This window comes from Muntiacus reevesi, chromosome 2, assembly GCF_963930625.1.
Source record: "Muntiacus reevesi chromosome 2, mMunRee1.1, whole genome shotgun sequence".
Taxonomy (NCBI): Eukaryota; Metazoa; Chordata; class Mammalia; order Artiodactyla; family Cervidae; genus Muntiacus; species Muntiacus reevesi.
Genome location: NC_089250.1, coordinates 268,636,817 through 268,656,585, shown reverse-complemented (window position 1 = coordinate 268,656,585; position 19,769 = coordinate 268,636,817). Strand labels below are relative to the sequence as shown.

General features: G+C 59.0%; 2 protein-coding genes and 1 long non-coding RNA gene across 6 annotated transcripts; 2 read left to right on the top strand and 1 right to left on the bottom strand.

Moving 5' to 3' along the window:
• The first annotated feature begins 2,025 nt into the window (after positions 1-2,025).
• LOC136161636 (uncharacterized) lies at positions 2,026-4,223 on the top strand. The gene is made up of 2 exons (XR_010661744.1): positions 2,026-3,454; positions 3,608-4,223. It is a non-coding gene; the product is annotated as an uncharacterized lncRNA (long non-coding RNA).
• Positions 4,224-7,228: 3,005 nt separating this feature from the next.
• Positions 7,229-13,427, bottom strand: EMC10 (ER membrane protein complex subunit 10). 4 transcript variants are annotated; one of them, XM_065926609.1, is made up of 8 exons: positions 13,189-13,427; positions 12,179-12,251; positions 11,144-11,253; positions 10,231-10,335; positions 9,667-9,848; positions 9,425-9,518; positions 8,558-8,644; positions 7,229-8,347 (listed from the first exon to the last, which is right to left on the bottom strand). In XM_065926609.1, exons 1-7 carry the CDS (start codon positions 13,327-13,329, stop codon positions 8,558-8,560), a joined length of 792 nt encoding a protein of 263 aa, XP_065782681.1. In that variant the 5' UTR covers positions 13,330-13,427; the 3' UTR covers positions 7,229-8,347. The 4 variants fall into 4 exon arrangements, with proteins under 4 accessions (XP_065782681.1, XP_065782683.1, XP_065782680.1 ...); XM_065926611.1 differs by having other exon boundaries at positions 13,216-13,423; XM_065926608.1 differs by lacking the exon at positions 8,558-8,644 and having other exon boundaries at positions 13,189-13,423.
• Positions 13,428-13,601: 174 nt separating this feature from the next.
• On the top strand, positions 13,602-19,167 carry GARIN5A (golgi associated RAB2 interactor 5A). Its single transcript, XM_065926628.1, has 5 exons — positions 13,602-13,730; positions 13,915-14,033; positions 14,389-14,519; positions 18,150-18,420; positions 18,947-19,167. Exons 1-5 carry the CDS (start codon positions 13,661-13,663, stop codon positions 19,001-19,003), a joined length of 648 nt encoding a protein of 215 aa, XP_065782700.1. The 5' UTR covers positions 13,602-13,660; the 3' UTR covers positions 19,004-19,167.
• Positions 19,168-19,769: the final 602 nt, after the last annotated feature.

Genomic DNA, 19,769 nt, shown 5'->3' with positions numbered 1-19,769 from the left:
AACTCCTGATTCTCTGAGTCCTGACTCACTGGGGCCTGTGTCTCCCGCCCTCCATGAGCCTGGCTGAGGGCCCTTCTCTCCCTGGGTCTCTGTGTCCTTCCCTGCCTCTCCCTCTGACCCCTGTCTCTCCACTGGTCCTTCCCCGTCTCCCTGTCTGTCTGTCCTCCCTCCCATTCTCTGGGCCTCATGCTCTCTGCCCCCCACCCCATCTTTTTTCTCTTTCTCTCCTGCCCCTCTGCCTCACACACAGTTTCTCAGCCTCGGTTTCTCTGACACACACACACGTTCCTGGATGAATCTCCCTCACACTGGTTTCCTTTGCTCACACCTTCTTGATGAGACCTTTCTCTTCAACCTCTCTTCCTCCAGCCTCTCCTCCCCCGTCCCCATCCTGACCATCTCTACCTCCTGTCCGTTTGTCTGTCTCTTCCCACAGACCTGCCCCCAGGCTCCTCTCACCCCCATCTTGCACCCTGATCCTCAGTTTCCCCCTTTTGAATTCTCTCTCTCTCTCTCTCTCACACACACACACACACACACACACGCTGCCTCCCCACCGGCCGTTGTTTCTCTTCCTTAAACCGTGTTCCAGTCCTTCTTTGGGCTCACCTGGTGTCTCAGATGGTAAAGAGTCGGCCTGCACCGCAGGAGACCCGGGTTCAACCCCTGGGTCAGGGAGACCCCCTGGAGGGGAGCACGGCAACCCACTCCAGGGTTCCTGCCTGCAGAATCCCAGGGACAGAGGAGCCTGGCGGGCTAAGTCCGTGGGGTCGCGAAGAGTCGGACAGGACTGAGCGGCCCTCTCACCTCTCACCGAAGCCTCTCCTGCTCTCCCCTCTCTCCCCACGAGGCTCCTGCTGCCTTCGCGTCCTGCCCTTGCTCTTGCTCCCACTCGGTTTTCCCTGCATCTTCTTATTTATTTGGCTGTGGCACGCAGGACCCTTATTTGTGGCGTGGGAACTCAGTTGCAGCAGGTGGGATTGGTTCCCTGATCGGGGATTGAACCTGCGCCCCCCACACTGGGAGCTCAGAGCCTCAACCACTGGACACCCGGGGAGGTTTCTCCCCGTGTCCTCTTTTCACTGGTCTAGTCCTCCGCTTTCCTCCCCGCTTCTCCCCCTCCCTGCCCCGCTGCTGGCATTGCCCTTCCTGCCACCCTGTCCGCACTCACGCCCTCCTTTCCCTGGGGACAGCTGCCCACAGCCCCCTCCCGAGCCCCTCAGCTGTCGCTCCCGGTCTCTCCCTCCCACACCTGCTCCCGCACATCTGGGGTTGGCAGCCTCCCCGCCCCCCGTGCCCGCCCCGCCCCGGCCCCCCGGCCCCCAGCCCCGGCCGCTTCCGACTCCCACAGCGGGGGAGGCCCCTCTGCTGACCGCGTGTCCCCACGTGCTGGTGGTATTTTTATCCTGTCTTGGAACACACGGTCCTGTGATGAATGTTTCACAGTTTACGGAATTCATTTCATGTCCTGCCAGGTCCCGGACCGTCAGCTGCACGTGTTCAGCCGTCTGCAGCTCAGCGTTAACCAGGACGCGGGACACGCACGGTCCCCTGACCTGGCGCCTTATCGCTCGCGGTCGGGGAAGTGGCAAAGCTTCCCTTCCTCCCTGTCCCTCTCTCTCTCTCTCCCTGTCTCTCTCCCCATCTCTCCCCTTCTCTCTCTCTCCACCCCACCCCCCCCCCCCGTCTCTCTCTCTCCCCATCTCTCTCCTTGTCTATCCCTCTCTCTCTCTCTCTCCCCCATCTCTCTCCCTGTCTCTCTGTCTCCCCATCTCTCTCTCTCCCTGTTTCTCTCCCCACCCCACCCCCGTCTCTCTCCCTCCCTCTCTCTCTCCCTGTCTCTCCCCCCCCTCCCCATCTCTTTCTCTCCCTCTCCCCCCCCCCCCGTCTCTCTCTCTCTCTCTCTCTCCCTGTCCCCGTCTCTCTCTCCCTGTCTCTCTCCCCATCTCTCCCCTTCTCTCTCTTCCCCCCCCCTCTCTCCCCATCTCTCTCCTTGTCTATCCCTCTCTCTCTCTCTCCCTGTTTCTCTCCCCCATCTCTCTCTCTCCCTCTCTCTCTCCCTGACCCCGTCTCTCTCTCTCTCCCTCTCTCTCCCCCCCTCCCCATCTCTCTCTCTCTCCCTCTCTCCCTCCCCCGTCTCTCTCTCTCCCCCCCCATCTCTCTCTCTCTCCCTCTCCCCCGCCCCGTCTCTCTCTCTCTCCCTCTCTCCCCATCTCTCTCTTTCTCTCCCTGTCTCTCTGTCACTCCCCCTGTCTCTCTCTTTCTCCCTCCCCCGCCCATCTCTTTCTCCCTCTCTCTCCCATCTCTCTCTCTCTCCCTCTCTCTCTTTCCCTGTCTCTTTCTCCCTCTCTCTTTCTCTCCCTGTCTCTCTCTCCCCCCATCTCTCTTTCTCTCCCTTTGTCTCTCTCTTTCTCCCTCTCCCCCATCTCTCTTTCTCCCTGTCTCTCTCTCCCCCATCTCTCTCTTTCTCTCCCTCTCTCTCTCTCCTTCCTACTTTCTACTTGCTCCCTTCACCCTCCCCCTTTGCTTTCTTCCTCTCCTAGTCCTCACCGTCTCTCTCTCCCTTCCCTCTCGGGTCTGACCTCCTCCTCCCCCTGCTTCTCCTCTTTGTCTCCCCTCCCCCCGTCCCTCCCCCTCCCCCCGTCCCTCCCCCCCTTCCTCCCCCCTCCTCTCCTCCTCCTTCCTCCCCTCCTCCTCCCCCTCCTCTCCCCGCCCCCCCCCACGGCTCCCTCCCCACCTGTCTTCCCCTCCTCTCTCTTTTCCCCGCCTTCCCTCGGGGCCTCGCTCAGTCCCGTTCCCCCCACCCCACACCCCCCTGCTGTCCCCTCTGGGCGGCTCCCCTCTCCTGCATTTCCTCCCCTCCCCCTCTCCCCGCTTCCTTCTCCCCCCCGACCCCCCACGGCTGTCTCCCCTCCTGTCTCCATCACCCCCTCCCCGTTGCCCCTCTGAGCGACCCCCCTCCTGCACTTCCTCCCCTCCTCTCCCCCCTCTCTCCTTCTCCCTTCCCGCCTCCAACTCTCCTCTCCTGGCTCAGTCGCCTTCCTCACCCGTCCTCTTTCGCTCTCTCCCCAGTGGCTCTTCCCTACCCCTCCCACCTTCCCTTCTCCTTCCTCTCCCCTCTCTGGATCTGTCGTCTCCCTCTCTGTCTTGGGAGGCCCCTCCTAGCCCCGCGTCCTCACCCCGCGGGCTCCCAGGGCCGCCCTCCCGCCCTTGGGACTCTCAGGTTCCCAAGTTCTGAGCTGACGGCCGAGTCTCCAAGCCAGGGACCCGGGGGCAGGGCTGTCAGGCCGGAGCCCCCGAGCTGGAAGCACCTATGTGACACCCATTTTCTCTCTCTCTTTCCTGTCCGCCCCGGACTCTGGACGCTGCCTGGAGGGATCAAGTCGGCCCCCCGTGAGGGGAACGAGGAACGGGCTCAGAGGCTGGAAGCGAGCTGCCTAAAGACACCCAGCACGTAGGTGGCGGGGCGGGGGCCGGGTGGGACGCCCTGCAGTTGGCGCCTTGACTCTGCTGAGCCGTGGACCCGGGCCTGAGCTTGCTGAGGACGGGGCGGCCTCCTTCCCGCGCCGTTCTCCTCCCCAACCCTCCGCCGTCGTCCCTTCCTCAGGCGGCGTGGAGCACACCGGCAGCTAGGAGGACTTCGCCCACCGCCGACTCCACCGATGAGGAAACAGGCGCCAGGCGTGCCTGAAGACCAGCATCCGCCAGGACGGAGACCTCAAGGGAGCCCCGACCGCTCCCCCCCGCAGGGCCCTTCTCTCCGCCAAGACGGGCCACGTGGGTCGGCGAGACGCCCCAGGATCGATCACCGGAGAGGCTCTCTCGGACTGCGGTCGTCCATCGCCACCTACCGGCGGAAGACAAAACTGCAACCCAGCTCTAACAGACACTAGGACCGGCCGCCCCAAAGGAGGACAGTGCCTGGGGGTGAGGGGGGGCCTGGAGCAGGCGGAGAGAGGATTTGCAAAATTCTGTAAAAATTAAAAACTCTTCTACGCCTAACCAATGTATAAACATCATACTCAGCAAGCTTCTTGGTATGCCAGCTTAGAGCTCCAACTGCATGTGTGTTTCCAAGTCATGGGTGGTGGGTTCTCTCCTGCATTGCCATGGAGACACAGGTGTCAGTGCTTTGGGAAACGCAGGAGAGTGGGATTCAGTTTATACAATGTGCTGGGGGGCCTATTTCTGGAATTGGAATAAAATTGAGTTTGATTCCTCTACCATGAACTCACGGAATGCAAGGTGGCTGCAAGGAAAAGTGAATGGCTGGCACCCAGCCAAACATTGGCCCCTGATCCTCACCTGGAGTCTCTCTGGCTAAATAAATAAACCTCTAGAGTTGTTTCCAGACGCCACCTGCTTCAATGCACAACTTGGGGTGGCAAGCATTCTTTAAAAACACTAAAATCAACCTTATATTAATATATTTTGAAAGAATACTTGCCAAACAACTATCTTGTGTGTGTGCTCAGTCACGTCCAATTCTTTGCAACTTCACGGAGCCCGCTGGGCTCCTCTGTCCATGGAATTTCCCAGGCAAGAATACTGGAGTGGGTTGTCATTTCCTTCTCCAGGGGATCTTCTCCACCCAGGGATCAAACCCACTGTCTCTTTCATCTCCAGCACTGGCAGGCAGGCTCTTTATGACTGAGCCAGCTGTTCTCAATAACCCAGAGGACAGTATGAAGGCCTAGGTGGGGGGAGGGGTTTCCCCAGTGCCAGGGAACAGGTGGCATTCTATGGGGCAGGAAACTGGGGAGGGGCCTTCCCTCCACTGAGTATTCGCCTTGTGGGTGCTCGCCTGTTTTAGACCAGACCTCAGGAGGCTGGGGTGAGGAAGCAGGAGAGAGAGTGAGGGCTGAGCTCGGTGGGGACCGAGAGGAAGGCATGAGGCAGGAGGAGGAGGGGTGGGGGTGTGGGGGTGGGAGAGGAGGGAAGGTGTCTGCAGTCTGGCCTGGGGGCATCTAAGTGAATCAGGAACCAAGGCTGGGGTAGTGATTCACAAGGCGGAAGAGGAGACCAGAGGGCCTCACAGGCCAGGCTGAGGGCTGGGACTCTGTCCTGAAGGTGCTGGGGAGCCAAGGAGCAGAGGCGGCTCTGGGTCAAAAAGCCCTCCATGAGGGGGAGGCCCTGGAGGGGGCACACCGGAGGCTGGCGAGGGGGTCCTGGTGCAGAAGGAGGAAGCCAGGGCTGGGGCCACAGGTGAAGCAAGGAGGCAGGGAAGAACAATGGGCAGGTGGCCCAGCCCTCTGGTCTGAGGCTGGGGGTGGGCGTGTCCAACTCTGTGCATGCGTGCTAAGTCGCTTCAGTCACGTCTGACTGTGTGACCCATGGACTGAAGCCCGCCAGGCTCCCCTGTCCAGGGGATTCTCCAGGCAAGAAGACTGACATGGGTTGCCATGCCCGCCTCCAAGGGATCTTCCCAATCCAGGAATCGAACTTATATCTCTTTATGTCTCCTGCATCTGCAGGCGGGTTCTTTACCTCTAGCGCCACCCAGATTCCTGGGTGACACAGACTCCCTCACACACAAGGGGGAGGAGCCTGGGGTCTGGAGAACCTGGAGGGGAGTCGGGGCTGGAGACGGGCTTGGGAGCCCTCAGGAAGGGTTGCTCCCAACCTCCAATGTGAACGGGCGGCCGGTCTATGGAGGTGGGGGTTGGGGGTCCCACACACGAGTGGGGAATCAAGCAGGCACACGGGGATCCCTGCAGCACCCAAAGGTCCATCGACAGGAGACCAGTAGGATCCACTCAGAGCCAGCCATGAGGTGCAAGGAGAACCACTCCCTATCAGACACAGAAAACTCCCTGACTCGTTGGGTGGTGGGGTGGGGGTGGGGGTGGGGAGCTGGGGTAATGTATTTTTGCAAAAACTGTACATAGACTTGCTTATTTCCCAAAGGATTTCTACAGGTCAGGCACAGGAGACTGAAAGCTCGGGCTGCCCCCCAGTGCAGGGAAGAGGTGCCGGGCTGGGGTGAGCAGAAGGCTCTGTGCATTGGATGCTACAGAATCCTTTGGGTTTCGTTTGATATCCCCAGATACCCTGATCAATCAAAAGAAAACTGACTGCGCTCTCCAGGGACGGGCAAGACTGAGAAGAGAAGTTTAACCGGGACAGAGCCCCAGGGAGCTGGCACCAGCTCGGACACCGACTAGAATATGCCACAGAGTAACTGCCGGCTTGAGAGTGGCTGAAAAAGTCTAAGAAGGAGGTAATCAGATAAAGACCTCAGATCTCAGGTTACTAAAAAAAAATAACAAAATGGTCCAGCAAATGACTGGCAGCAGATCACAGCTGCGAACTAAAGGATCAAGAGCTCTTCATTTGTGAGCACTGCCCATGAAAGTGTCAGTGACAGAATTCACATGGAGTAGGAGAGATATTGGGGCAGTTTCTCCTACCGGTGAAGAAAGACGCCAGTTAGAGCAACTCGGGGACCCTTTCAGCACTTAAAGCTACCAAAAAAGTGGGCAAACCAATAACCCCCAATGCTGGCAGGTGTGTGACCCAACCGTCACACTTGAAAACACAGAGACAGTGTTTCTCAGGCCTCTTGTCACTGGGCAGAGGGGTGGCTGGGCAGGGGGGCTGGGCTCTGAGCTCCTGGAGCCAGGGGGAGCCACAGCAGGATCAGAATCCAAGGGCATCAGAAGACAGAGGGCACACGGAGGTCTCAGCATCATCATATGAGTCACAAGAGGAACTCAAAGACATAAACACCGCCATGGAGCAAAGGACGAGCTCAGCTCTCAAAAACACCAACTGTGCCGCCACGGTCTGCAGTCCTGTGTTTCTGTCAAGCATAAACTTTGTGAAAAAAAGTAGGTGGAGGGCGGGCTGAGTGAGCTCAGTGTCCCTTTCTGGTGGCACACGGAGGACAGGGCCACTCTCTGGACATAGACCTGGAGCACAACGGCAAGGACAGGTCAGTGTACAATCCCCAACTTACTACTCTGGTTACAGAGCGTGGCCAGCAGCCTTCCCCGCTGGCTGGTGCCGGCAGTCACTCCAGGAGGGAAAATTACCTGATCGAGTCATCAGGGACACTCCACCAGGCATCTTCCTTGGCCGTTTGGTCTGCTCGCAAAATGTCTCTAACCTATTGTAATTCTACTTTGAGTCATGCGTCCGCGGGAAGTCAAACTCACACCAGGGACAGGCAGGTGACAGCCTTCGACGTCACGCTATTTATAACCACATAAAGCAGGAACGCTGAATATTTAGGGCTCGCTTTAATAAACTGCTACACATACACACACACCGTGGAGCCTGATGTCACTGTTACCATGACAACGGCGGCCATTTTTTGGCGTTTCTGAATCACACACCTAGCCACCCGTAGAATTCAGTAGCGCCTGTACATCCTGACAGTCTCTTAGCCTAGTTAACAACTGCATTTGCCTGTTAAGTTGCAAGCTGCAACTTTCCCAAACGTTTACCTATTTCAATTATGTTGTCGATGTTTTTAAATAGACAGAAGGAGAAAGGGAGATAAATGGCAAGGACCCAGCAAAGTCCCAGGGCAGCGACCAGCCGGGAAAGGGGTTCTCTACATCATCTGGGCCCTGACTCCGCTGCACAGTAGTCCGCTCTGTTTTGACTTCCAGCATCACTGGTTCAAGCCCCAGAGCCTCTGGAGGGCCTGGCGTCCTAATAGCAGGAATTCCCAACTCCCACTAGAGCCGTGGGCAGATACAGACCAGAGCAGGGGGAGCAGGGCTGTGCAGATGCAGTGAAAAGGGGGCGCCCAGGGCCGGCCCACCCCTGCTCTGTGCCAGTTCTGGGCTTTGGGGAGCCCCAGGGTGCCCTCAAGACCACAGAGAGGAGGCTGGTGTCCCAATTCAGTGTCAGACAAGTGAGGGGGACCCCCTGGCCTGGCGGGGTGAGACCAGATAAAGGCACGGAGGCCGGAAAGAACCAAGCATGTTCCCACCCCACAGGGCTTGGGGTGCGGGATCAGGGGACCGGGAGCATGGGCTCTACACTGCGGTGGGGCCAGGGGGAAAGGTGGGGTGCAGCAGGGCCCAGAACCCAGCCACCCCCACACCCACAGCAACTCCAAGCACAAGAGGGGTGGGACACATGGGGAGGGGGCGCCCTCCGACCCCCACGGGACGGGGAGATGGTCGGGCGGAGAGTCCCTCCTAAGATGACCAAAGGAGCGGGCACGCTGGGCAGGAAGGGTGTGCTCCGGGAGAAAGAGGGCGGGCGGCACCAGGCCCCGCGCCCCTCACCGGCCGCTGCCTCCGCCACCGCCGCCGCCGCCGCCGCCCTGGCCCCCCGCGTCCGGTGCTCCCGACATCATGAGGAAGAGGACGACTGGGACGATGTACATCCACTGTGAACCGGTGGCACGGGATGGATGGACGGGCGGACAGAGACACAGAAGAGAGGTGAGGTCAGCGGTGGCCTGGCCACCGTGGGGGAGGTGGGCGCGGCGTGAGGGGAGGCGTGGGGGGAGCGGGCCCAGGTCCCCTACTGCACTACGGGCTGGGGGAGGGCTGGGGGGCTGCAGGGAGCGGGGAGGCGGGAGGGGGCGGGTCCTCACTCAGGCCTCGTGCGGCGGCGGTGCGGGCCCGGGGGCGGCAGGACGCAGGGCTGTGAGCAACACGGCCCCCCCCAGGATGAGGTGCCACTGAGGAGGGCGAGGGCGCAGGTCAGGGCCAGCGGCGGCTGCGGCGTCCGGCGGCCGTCAGGGAGAGCGGGCCGGCCGGGCACGCCCGCGGAGGCCGCGTTTGCCCGCAGCTCAGTGGGTTGGCTCTCCTGACCCCAGGAGCGACCAGCACGCTACCTGAGGCCCCGCAGACTTGACACCCGAGGCCCGGAGGCCCCAACCTCGCCCTGGCCCAGGGTGGGACGGCCTCCTCCAGCCCCAGCGTCACCAGCACCAAGGACCCTCGGCTCCCAGGCTCCCAGGCCCCTCCCCGGCCTGGCTGGAGGACACCTCCGCAACTCCCTCCTTTCTAAACCTGTCCCCCTAGATCTCTACCTTCCACCCTGCAGCCCCCACCCCCAGCCCAGCTCAGGCCCCCTCTCCTGCCTCGGTCCGCATGGACCCCGCCCCTCCCCGACCACGCCCCCCTCTGCATTCCCTCCAAACAGGACAGACTGACACTCCCTGTCCCTGGTCTGAACCCCGCCCAGGCACCCAGGGAGCTGGCCCCGGCTCCCCTCACTGCCCAGCTCCGGGGCGGGCTGTTTTCCGGATGCCCCGTGACCACCGCCACTAGCGGACACGGGAGGGCGGATGCAGGGCTCCAGCGCTCAGCCCAGGGGCCAGGGAGATGAGCACAGAGACCAAGCCGGCCCTGCATAGAGGAGGGGAGCCGAGCAGGATGAAGCGGGGCTCAGGATGGGATGGAGACTGCCCTTCCCCACCGGGAAGGGCCCCAGAGGCGTGCAGAACCCCACTCACATATTTAGCGAAGAAGGACTTCTGCTCCTGGGGGTTCTTGGCCTTCTGGGCCTGCTCCATCTCCAGGCGCTCAATGAAAGCTGCTGTCTCAGGCCTGGGAAGGTAGGGGTAGAAGCAGAAGATGGGATGAGGCGCCCCTGCCTCCCCCCCCTCCTCCAGAGGGCCCAGAAGGGTGGCGGGGTGGGAGGCTGACCCGGCCCGGAGGGGCCTGGCTCTGTCCCCTTCCTGCACCCCCTCCTCACCCGGGCGCCGTCACCGGCGGCTGCAGCTGCACGGAGGTGTTGAAGAGCTCCAGGTCCACGTCCTCCACCTCGTGGCCCCGGCAGCCCCCGGGGTACGTCACCACCGACACGCCCACCACGTTGCCAGCCACATCCACGTGCAGGGTCAGCTGGTCCGAGAGGTGAGACTCTACCAGGGAGCACTGTGGACGGAGGGGAGGGGGCTGAGAGGAGGAGGACCAGCAGGGGCTGCTGCCCAGGCTTCGCCCACACCAGCACACCCCCGCATCCCACGGGGCCTGGACACATCTTTCAAAGCCCTCCACGCAACCCCCTCCCACCCCACCAACCTCAGGTGGAATCAGCAGCCTCTCCAGCGCCCACAAGGCCCTGAGCTGCCCCACTGGAGCCCCCGCCAACCGGACTGCCCCTCTCCAGCCCAGGAGACCCTCAAAGGCAAGACCAGGTCTGAGCCTTCCCCATCCTTAAATGCTGGGCCACAGACAATGGAGGCCGAACGGTAGGACCTGGGCTGGAGCAGTTGGGCGAAGCAAGGATGGGGCCCAGTCCTAGTTGCTGACTCACCGCGGGGACAAAGGAGGAGACGTAGCCCCCGGCTTCTGAGCCATCAGGGGTCCCAGGCCGCCGCGGGACCCGGACACGGTACAGGCCATTCAGCGCTGCCACGTCCTGCAAGGGCGGAAAGGAGGAGGTGGTGGTGAGAGAGGCAGCGCCCAGCCCCCACCAAGTCTGCACCCCCCACGGGGCCCCCAGCCAGGAAAGCCCTTCTCTGCTACCTGGCCCAGCCAAGTCCAAGACTCCTCCCACTGGCCTGCCCCACTGGGCAAGGGGGGAGCGGGAGGGAAGACCACCAGGAGGAAAGCAGAGCCGGCCCAGCGAGGGAACAAGTCCCCAAGAACGCTGCCCCCAGGTCTCGGTCCAGTCCCACACCCAGACTCCTGTTAATCCTTTTCTTCTTTCTTTTTTGGGGTCACGCCAGGTGGCTTCTGGGATCTTAGTTCCCCAACAGTGGATGGAACCTGCCACCGCAGTGAAAGCGTGGAGTCCTAACCACTGAGCCACCAGAGAAGGCCAGGGACTCCCCAGTTCTATGAGCAGCAAATTCCCTCTGGGGGTGACAGGAATCACATGGGCACTGTGCTGGTCCAGGCGGACGTCACCCTGCTATCTCCCACGGGGAGGGCACCCAGGGGCCCGCAGGTGCCCAAAAGAAGCCTGTATCCCCCGCCTCCCCCACGGCTCCATCTGTCCAAAGGGGCAGAGCAGCAGTGGCCTGTGGCAGCTTTTGTGAGCTTCCCCCCAAAGTCAGCTAGCTGGCCCCTCACCTCTCCTTCCTCCCTTTCTCCACCCTGCTGTTCAGAGCCCCACCTGAGCCCGGTACCTCCCCACACCCTCCCCAAGGAGGACCCGGAAGTACGCATGCTGTGCTCCGAGGCACGTGCCCCCCATTCCAGCAAAGCCGGGGTCCCCTCCTCACCCGGAGCCAGCCCCGCTCCTCCTCGTTGAGCTGCCGCTGTGATAAAGACAAGGTGCCGTCTTGCTGGTTCCAGAGCAGCGAGCCCCGCTTCCGGAAGTGGGCACTGTCATCTGGAGGGGGGAGAGGCACACCTGGACTCAGCGACCTCCCGGCCACCACACCTGTCAACCTCGCAGTGACCAGGTCACCTCCCCACCCTGAGCCCTCATTGTTCCACCTAAAAACTGTGGACACCACCACCGTGTCTTGCCCTCCTGCCTCCCGGGGCAACCCACGATAGGTGCCCGGACCCCACAGCTCCTAAACCTGGCCTCCTAAACCTTGCCAGGTGACCCAGGGTCGCTCACATAACCTATCTGGCCCTCAGCTTCCCCAGCTGCAGATCACAGGATACAGAGCTTGGGCACTCCCAAGGCCAGGCTTTCTTGGGCAGATGGCAGGCTCCGACTGGAGAGGTCTGCAGAGGGTCCCAGCTTCAATGGTTATCATGAATGTCCCCCAACCCAGAGTCTGGGGCCTCAGACTGGATTATGAACCCCTGCACCACACTGACATATCTGGGAGTCTGGATACATTAGTGCACTAACGCAGTTTAAGCTGGGCTTTAGAGCAGGCCCTGGCTCTGCCATTCACTTGTAAAAGGACCTTGTCTGGTGTCCCTCTGCACTTCGGTTTGCTCTTCTGGGAAATGGGGCTATCCCTACCACCTCCTACTTTGCATGACTATTCTGAAGATGTCTGAGTTAATGCAGGAGGAGCATCTACCAGGGCAGGGCACGGGACAAGTGGTCAGGAAAGTCTGCTCTGAGCTTATTACCACCACAGTGACCTTTCTGACACGGGCATTTGTCTTACCAGTATAGAGATATACAAAGGCCGAGCTTCTATTCTACCCCCATCCAACTCCCCCGTGTTAATGCAAACACACTCCCAAGTGCAAAGCTGTGAGTGAACGGATGACGTGTATCACATGGGAGGCACCTGAATTCACAGGGCAGTGGCTAAGTGTCCAGGTCAGGACGCTGTTGGACTCACCGATCTCAAATGAGTGCTCCAGTAGCAGCCCCACCGTGCCGCAGCCCTCGCCTTCTCGACCTTCCACCCCCACCTGCGCGTGACAGAAAGGGACCCACTTAAGGACCATCAGGGTCCTCAGTCCAGCAGGATCCTGGAACCCCAGGACACATAGACCCATAAGCTGCTGGAAGAGCCCTATTTTCATACCCATATCCAAACACTGATGCATGCTCACGATTCCACCGGAATCTGACCATTTCATGAAAATTCATGATCTGGACGGGCCTCAGAAAACCAGAGCCTGCAAACCAGTTGCCTCATTTTCAAGGCAACTACCTCCTGGTCACTTTTACGCCTAGCATCATAAATATTCATGAGTTAAAGGCTAGCCTTCCCAAGTTAATAACCAAGTGACCTCGGTGTCACCTTAAGCCTCAACAGTCACGATGCCGCCATCAAGCAAATTCAAGATTTCAGGCCTTCCTTTTGTCCAACTCTCCAAATTTCTCCAACGTCTGCATACTCCACTCTCCACCCTCAAGCCTGAGCTACCTCGTTCCAGATTTTAATCCTCGAGCTCAACATTCCGCCCACCCCACGCGTATGCGGGAGACGGAACTCGTCCACTCTCTTGAGAGCCCCCTCGCCATTTTCATTTTAGCCGCCCCGACGTCTGATTTGCCAAGATTCCACCTGGGCCACACATCCTCAAGCATATTCATGACTGCGGATCCCAAGCGTTCGAGAGTTAAAGACGTTCTTGCCCCGATCTCTTCTTGGGTGCAGCCGAGTTTTCACCGCACCGATAGCCTTGGGCCAAAAAAACCCATCCGAGCCCCGCCCCCTTATGCATATTCACGAGTTAGGGCCTCTCTAACCTCTCGCTTTCTCGCAGGACTCATGCACGCGCAGGACTGCAGCCTCGCTTTGCACGGTATTCATCTAGCCTTCTCTCCCGGCCCTGCGCAGCCTCGTTCCCACCTTAACCGACCCAAAGACCCAAGACCGCGATCTCCGGCGGCCCTGACCTCTGTGCAAAGCGAATAAGTACTCACTCCCCGCACAGCGGCTCCGGACCGGCAGCCACTACCCCGCGCCCGACTGGGCGCTGCTGCCGCCACCAGCAAGAGGAGGAGCAGTCGAGTCGCCCCAGCGGCGGGGACAGACATCTCGGGCCTTTCCCTCCAGCCCAGAGGCTGGAGTCAGGCGGGCGCCGCGGAGCACGCCGGGAGCAACGGGCCTCATCCCGTCGCCCGTGCGCCTGCGCCGGCTTCTTGCGTCTGCGCACTAGCGCCCACCCGCTACCAGGGCCTGATGTCGCTGGGCTACCGCCGCTCCCTCCGGGCGTCCGGGTACCGCCCCCTATGGTGACGTCACAACCGCGGACTTCCGACGTAGACGCCGTCCGCCTCGCTGTGACGTCACAGAGCCCGCGGCCCCGCCCTCCCGTTTTCTCCATGGGCACCGCCCTCCGCTCCTCCCAAGGGGCGGGGCGTTGCGATGAAACGGGGGCGCGAGCCTAAGCCGGCCTTCGGTGGAGCAGGTGAGGCGGGACCAGGCGTGATGGCAGGTGAGAAGCGGAACCGGGCCTGGAGGGGTTGGACCAGGTGCGGGAACCAGGTGAGGGATGGGGCCTGCGATGCGGAGACCGGTAGCCGGGAACCCCCTACCCTCCGCGCGGAGCTGTCCGCCCTGGGTAGGGGACCCCTACCCAGCCTCTTGGAATAGATCTGCGAACTTCGCCGCTCCTGTAGAACGCCCCCTGGTTCCAGCCTGTCCCACGGGCCGGCCCGGACGGCTCCAGCGCCATCTCCTGAGCGGCGAATTCGACCAGCTGCGAGACTTCCCCATCTTTGAGAGCAACTTCGTGCAGGTGCGGAGCCCTAGAACCCTCTGCGCCCAAGCCTGGGCCCCGACTTCCTGACGTAGGGAACCTCTGCTCACCTTACCGCCCATCTCCTGACCTCCACACCCCATGCCCGCCAATACCTCCAAACCTTTAGTTTCTCTATGACTGCTAACCTTTGATTCCCTCAGTCCATGTCCCTGACTTCATACCCAGGTGACTCGACCTTTGACCCCAAGATATCTGATCCTCCTCTTGATGGTTAACTTTCTTGGTTCATGCCCCTTAATCCTACCAAAATTCCTGACCTCTGATCCCTCCCCAACCGTGTTCCCCATTTATCCAGCTTCTAACCTCTGTCGCCACCCCTCCCCCGGCCCAGGTGACCCGGTTAGGAGAAGTTGCCAACAAGGTCACCATGGGAGTGGCAGCCTCCAGTCCAGCCCTGGAACTCCCAGACCTGTTGCTTCTGGCGGGCCCTGCCAAGGAGAACGGACACCTGCAGCTCTTTGGGTGACTGCCCCCACCTCCAGCCTACACTGCCTTCCTCCCCAGCTCTGGCCACCCTAGATCCCCTGAAGCACCTCCTTTCACCCGGATGACCCCCAGGGCCAGGAGCCATGGATGGCTGCCGGCCCTCTCTGGGCTACTGGTCCACCCAGGAGAACAAACACAGGGCCATCCGCAGGGATCAGCAATCAGGGATAGATGGACATGAGGGGGACAGCCCATGGCCACGCCCTGGTAGGGGTCAGGAGAAGGAACACTTATCATTTATGCAGCACCTACTGCATGGGCTTCCTTGGTGGCTCAGATGGTAAAGTGCCTGCTATGCGGGAGACCCGGGTCTGATCTCTAGGTTGGGAAGATCCCCTGGAGAAGGAAATGGCAAGCCAGAGTACTCCGGTACTCTGGCCTGGAAAATCCCATGGATGGAGGAGCCTGGTAGGCTACAGTCCATGGGGTTGCAGAGTCAGACGCAACTGAGCGATTTCACTTTCACTGCATGGTATGCTGGGGCCCTTTAACCCCATCCTCAAAAAGAAAAACTGAGGCCCAGAAAGGGGAGCCACTTGGCCAGGGTCCTAGTGTGAGTCAGGGGTGGCCTGGATTGGAACCACCTGCTCCTCACGACCAGCCCCCTGGATTCTGGAGCTCTCAGGCCACTCTCTCCACACTGCCCCTGCAGGTCTTTGTGTTTTGTTTTGTTTTGTTCATTGAAAAAATAATGCAAAAACACTCTAAGGTACAAGACACACACAGCACAAAATACACCTTTCTCCCATCCTAGGCTCCTGCCTCCAATGCCAAGCTGCAAATACCAAAGCATTTACATGAGTAGAGTATATTTACAGAAATATTCTGCCTGTGGCTTTTTTTCTTTCTTTCTTTTTTTTTTTTTTTTTGATTGCATGTGTGCTAAGTCATTTCAGTAATGTCTGACTCTGCAACGCTGTGGACTGTAGCCCACCAGGTTCCTCTGTCCATGGGATTCTCCAGGCAAGAATACTGGAGCGGATTGCCATGCCCTCCTTCAGGGTATCTTCCCGACCCAGGAATTGAACCTGTGACTCTTATATCTCCTGCATTGGCAAGCGGGTTCTTTTACCACTAGCACCACCTGCATCTCATAGTTAATGAAAGAAACGGGGCAGGGAAAGGGAGGGGAGGAAGGAAGGAAGAATGGAGTCACATTATCACAAACACACACACAGACGCACAATCCTTTGTTTGCAATTCTGAAATCCAAAAAGGTTTTTTTTTTTTTTTTGCAACTCATTCAGTGGTATAATCTGATTCTGACCTGAATGAAGCTACATACAACCTTTATTTATCCGCCCTGGATAAGTTGAAAACATTTCACAAAGCAGTATTCTGTTGTCAGAACCCTGTACTGAGACATTCTCTAGCACACCTCCCTTTTCTTTTCAATATTAATTGTATCCCACCACTTGAGTCACAACTTGCAGTTGGAAGAATATCAAGGTTGGTGCTGAGAAGGGGTCTTTGATCTCCTTGTAATCTCCTTCAGCACTCTGCCTTCTCCCAACATAAAACATACCACGGAAGTAACATCATTGAGCCTGCTCTGCCAACTCAGCCTCTAGACTCACCCCCCAGCCCCTCACTTCTAACCAGCTTCCAGTCCTGGGCGATTCTGTGCTGGGATGGACAGGTCCTCTTTTGGACACACCATTCAACAAACTCCACCCCCTTGGACACCAAGCTTGCATCTGCCTCTTGCTGAGATAACCTAATAGGGAATGTCCTTGAAGGAATGGCTGCCTTCAGACAGCTTGGGTTCAAATCCTGGCTTCACCCCTTCTTCTCTGCCTTTGGCCAAGTTTCCTACCTGTCTGGGTCTCAGTTTCTTCACCTGCAACATGGGGATAAGAGGAGAACCCACTTTCCAGGGCTGTCGGGGGATAAGCTGAGTAAATGTTTGGGAAACACTTGGAACAGCACCTGGCACAGAGTATGAGCTCTGAAAATGTCAGCTGTTATTCTTCCATTTGGGGAACGTAATAACAGATCGAGTCGCCTGTGAGGGACACGGATGTGTCCTGTGCCTGGGGGTGACCACCAGTGCAGCAGGCAGGGGACATCCATGCACAGCCGGGAGGGTGTGAAGTCCGTTTCTGGAGATACATTGCTGGGCCTGAGGGGGGTGGTGTGTAGCTACCCAGTGTTGCTAAGAACCTTGGTAAGACTTGGGTTCAAATTCTTGCTGTGTGATCTCTGCCAAATTACCCATCCTGTCTGGATTGTTTCCTCTGCTGCCTTTTTTGGACATTGAATTAGGCTGGGGGCCTGAGCGAGTCATGTGTTCGATACTCAGTGAGCGTTCATTGAGCACGGACCATGGGTCAGCTCTGGATACGAAGAAAACAGCAGAGAAAAAAACTGGACCAAACTCTCTGCCCTCAAACTCACATTCTACTAGGAAGGCAGACAGAATAGATGTCAATTTGTCCAGTGGCTGAAGTCTGTGGAGACAGATCAGAAGGTGGTGAGGGGTGGGCATGGGGAGGTCAGCAAGGGCAGATGTGGTTGTAAATAAGCAGGAGGTTGTAAACAGATCTTCTCCCTGAGAAGGTGCCTCTTGAGAAAAAGGGACACCCCTTCTCTTGAGATGAAGAGGCCAAGCCATGGGGATGGTTGGAGGAAGAAGATTTTGGGCGGAGGAAACAGCCTGTGCAAAGGTCCTGGGGTAGGACCAAGCCTGGCACGTTTATGGAACAGTAGGACCAGTATGGCTGGAGACGGTAAACCAGGAGAAAGGGCGGGAGGGGAGGACAGAGAAGGCACAAAGCGGCGCAGAGCCTGCAGAACCTAGCGGTCAAGACCAGGACTCTTCTGTGAGCCCTGGGAGCAGTTTGAGCTAACTCTGGTGTTGATTTGACTCTGAGGTAAAGAATCCACCTGTAATGCAGGAGACGCAGGAAACGCGGGTTTGATTCCTGGGTCAGGAAGATCCCCTGGAGGAGGCAATGGCAATCTATTCCAGTATTCTTGCCTGGATAACCCCGTGGACCGAGGAGCCCGGCGGGCTACAGTCCATGGGTCACAAAGAATCGGACACGACTGAGCACGCCCCCATTTCACCCGGGTGTTGATTGGCGCCCTCTGGCGGCAGTGTGGGAACAGACTGGGGTGAAAGCGGGAAAATTGTGGAGACTTAGAAATGGTCGGATTTTGAGTATTAATATTAGTACATTTTAACGGTGGAGCCATCAGGACTTGGTAAGATCGGTTAAAAATGTCAAAAAGACGGATCAGGAGCGACTCGCACAATTTCTGGCAGAGCAAGTGGGAGGACATAGCGAAGACGAAGAGGAGCAGGTTTTGGGTTGGGCTTAGGTCAGGAATTCAGCTGTTGGACGTTGTGTCCGATGTCGATCCAATATCCAAATGTTAATTTTAAGTAAGCAGCTATCTATTCGAGTCTCGCGTTCAGGAGGAGGGGGACCAGCGGGAGACACAGATGGGCTCCTTGTCTGGACGAAAGTTTGAGATGGATAAAATGCAAGAGGCAGAGAAAGTGACAAAGGACTCCTTCCGGGGGTGGAGAGGGGCGCTGGGGTGGGCGCTGCTGGTGCTTGGGAGGGTCAGATGCTGAAGCCGCCCCTTCCGCCCGCCCAGGCTGTTCCCCTTGCAGTTCGTCCAGCTCTTCGTCCACGACGAAAGCCGCTGGCAGCTCAAGGTCAAGTTCCGCACCGGCCGCGCCTTCTACCTGCAGCTGCGGTCCCCGCCCGAGAGCCGAGACCGAGAGTTCGGCCAGTGGGTGCGGCTGCTCTACCGCCTGCGGTTCCACTCGGCCCAGGGAGCCGTGCCTTTCACCCAGGACTACTCGGCGCTGGAGGACGACGAGGAGGAGGACGAAGACGGGGACGGGGATCTGACGGCGGGAGAGGCAAGGAGGGGGAGGGGCGTGGGCGGGGCTGGGGGCGGGACTCCTGGCGAGGAGGAGGAGGAGAGGGAGGGAGTTGAGGGTCTGGATCCGGGATCTGAGAGTGGAGGTGACCCGGAGCCCTGACTCCTGAGTTCTGAAAGGGTGTGCTGTCTGCTCAGAGTTCAGGAGGCTCTCAAAACAGAGCAAGGTCCGCAGGGCCTTGATGCGCCAGCAGAGGTGGCGGTGGTTTCCCAATGGGGCATTGCCTACCCAGCTTCCCTCCCCTTGACCTAACACGCTGGGATCTGGAGAGGGAATGCCTAGGCCTTGAAGAGTTGGCCAGGCCAGGGGCCAGTTACCCGGAAGGCCTGGGGAGGGGAAAGACACCAGTCTTCGAAGGTGGGGAAACTGGAACCTATGGGGCCCCTTCCTTGAGAATCCCCTGCTCCCCACGTCTTCCCAGGAAGTACAAAACGCCCACTCACCCATCCCCCGAACAGCAGATACATCAACAAAGCATCTGAGACCAACTCTCTCTTGTACCCAGCTTCAAGCCATGGAAGCCAGACTTGACCCACAGATGTCTGAACTCTGGGGACTCTGACTCCTCCAACGTTCTTTGAGGTCACCAAAAGACCAGAGATCAAAGTGTCCCCTATCTTGGGGCCGGACAGATGAATTAATATTAAAGTTACTAAAGATCGGCCACTTAAGAACCAAGAAAACAGAGTCATGAGCTCTTTCCCCATCATCACCAATTCAACATGGCGGAAGCAGCTCTTTCAGTACTGGCTGCCTCAGCGTGGTCTCGGGTTCATGGTGTCTGGCTCCGTGGGCCCCGCACCCACCATTCCACCATGTCTACCCCGTAAGGGAAGCCCCCCAAGTCAGTCCTCGGCTTCCTCTTTGACATACTATGGCTGCCACTGCAGCCGGCATGCCTCCTCCCGGCTCACAGTGGCTCCTCCCAAGAGGGCTGCCTCCACAGGGCCTTGGGTCCCCGGTGACTGTGCAGTTGCCATGGCAACGTGGTGAAAGTGAAAGTCGCTAAGTCGTGTCGGGCTCTTTGCGACCCCATGGACTTAGTCCATGGAATTCTCCAGGCCAGAATACTGGAGTGGGTAGCCCTTCCCCTCTCCAAGGGATCTTCCGAATCCAGGGTTCGAACCCAGGTCTCCCGCATCGCAGGCAGGTTCTTTACCAGCTGAGCCACAGGGTCAGCAACACAGTAGCCTCCCTAAAGTAGCTGTTCCAAGATGGCGGCCTCGACATGGTCCCCTTCACCAGCTGCCCCACCGCCCACCCCCAGGAGACTAAACCTACGGGGGGAGGAAGGCGGGGCCACAGACTCAAGAAGGACAGACACACGG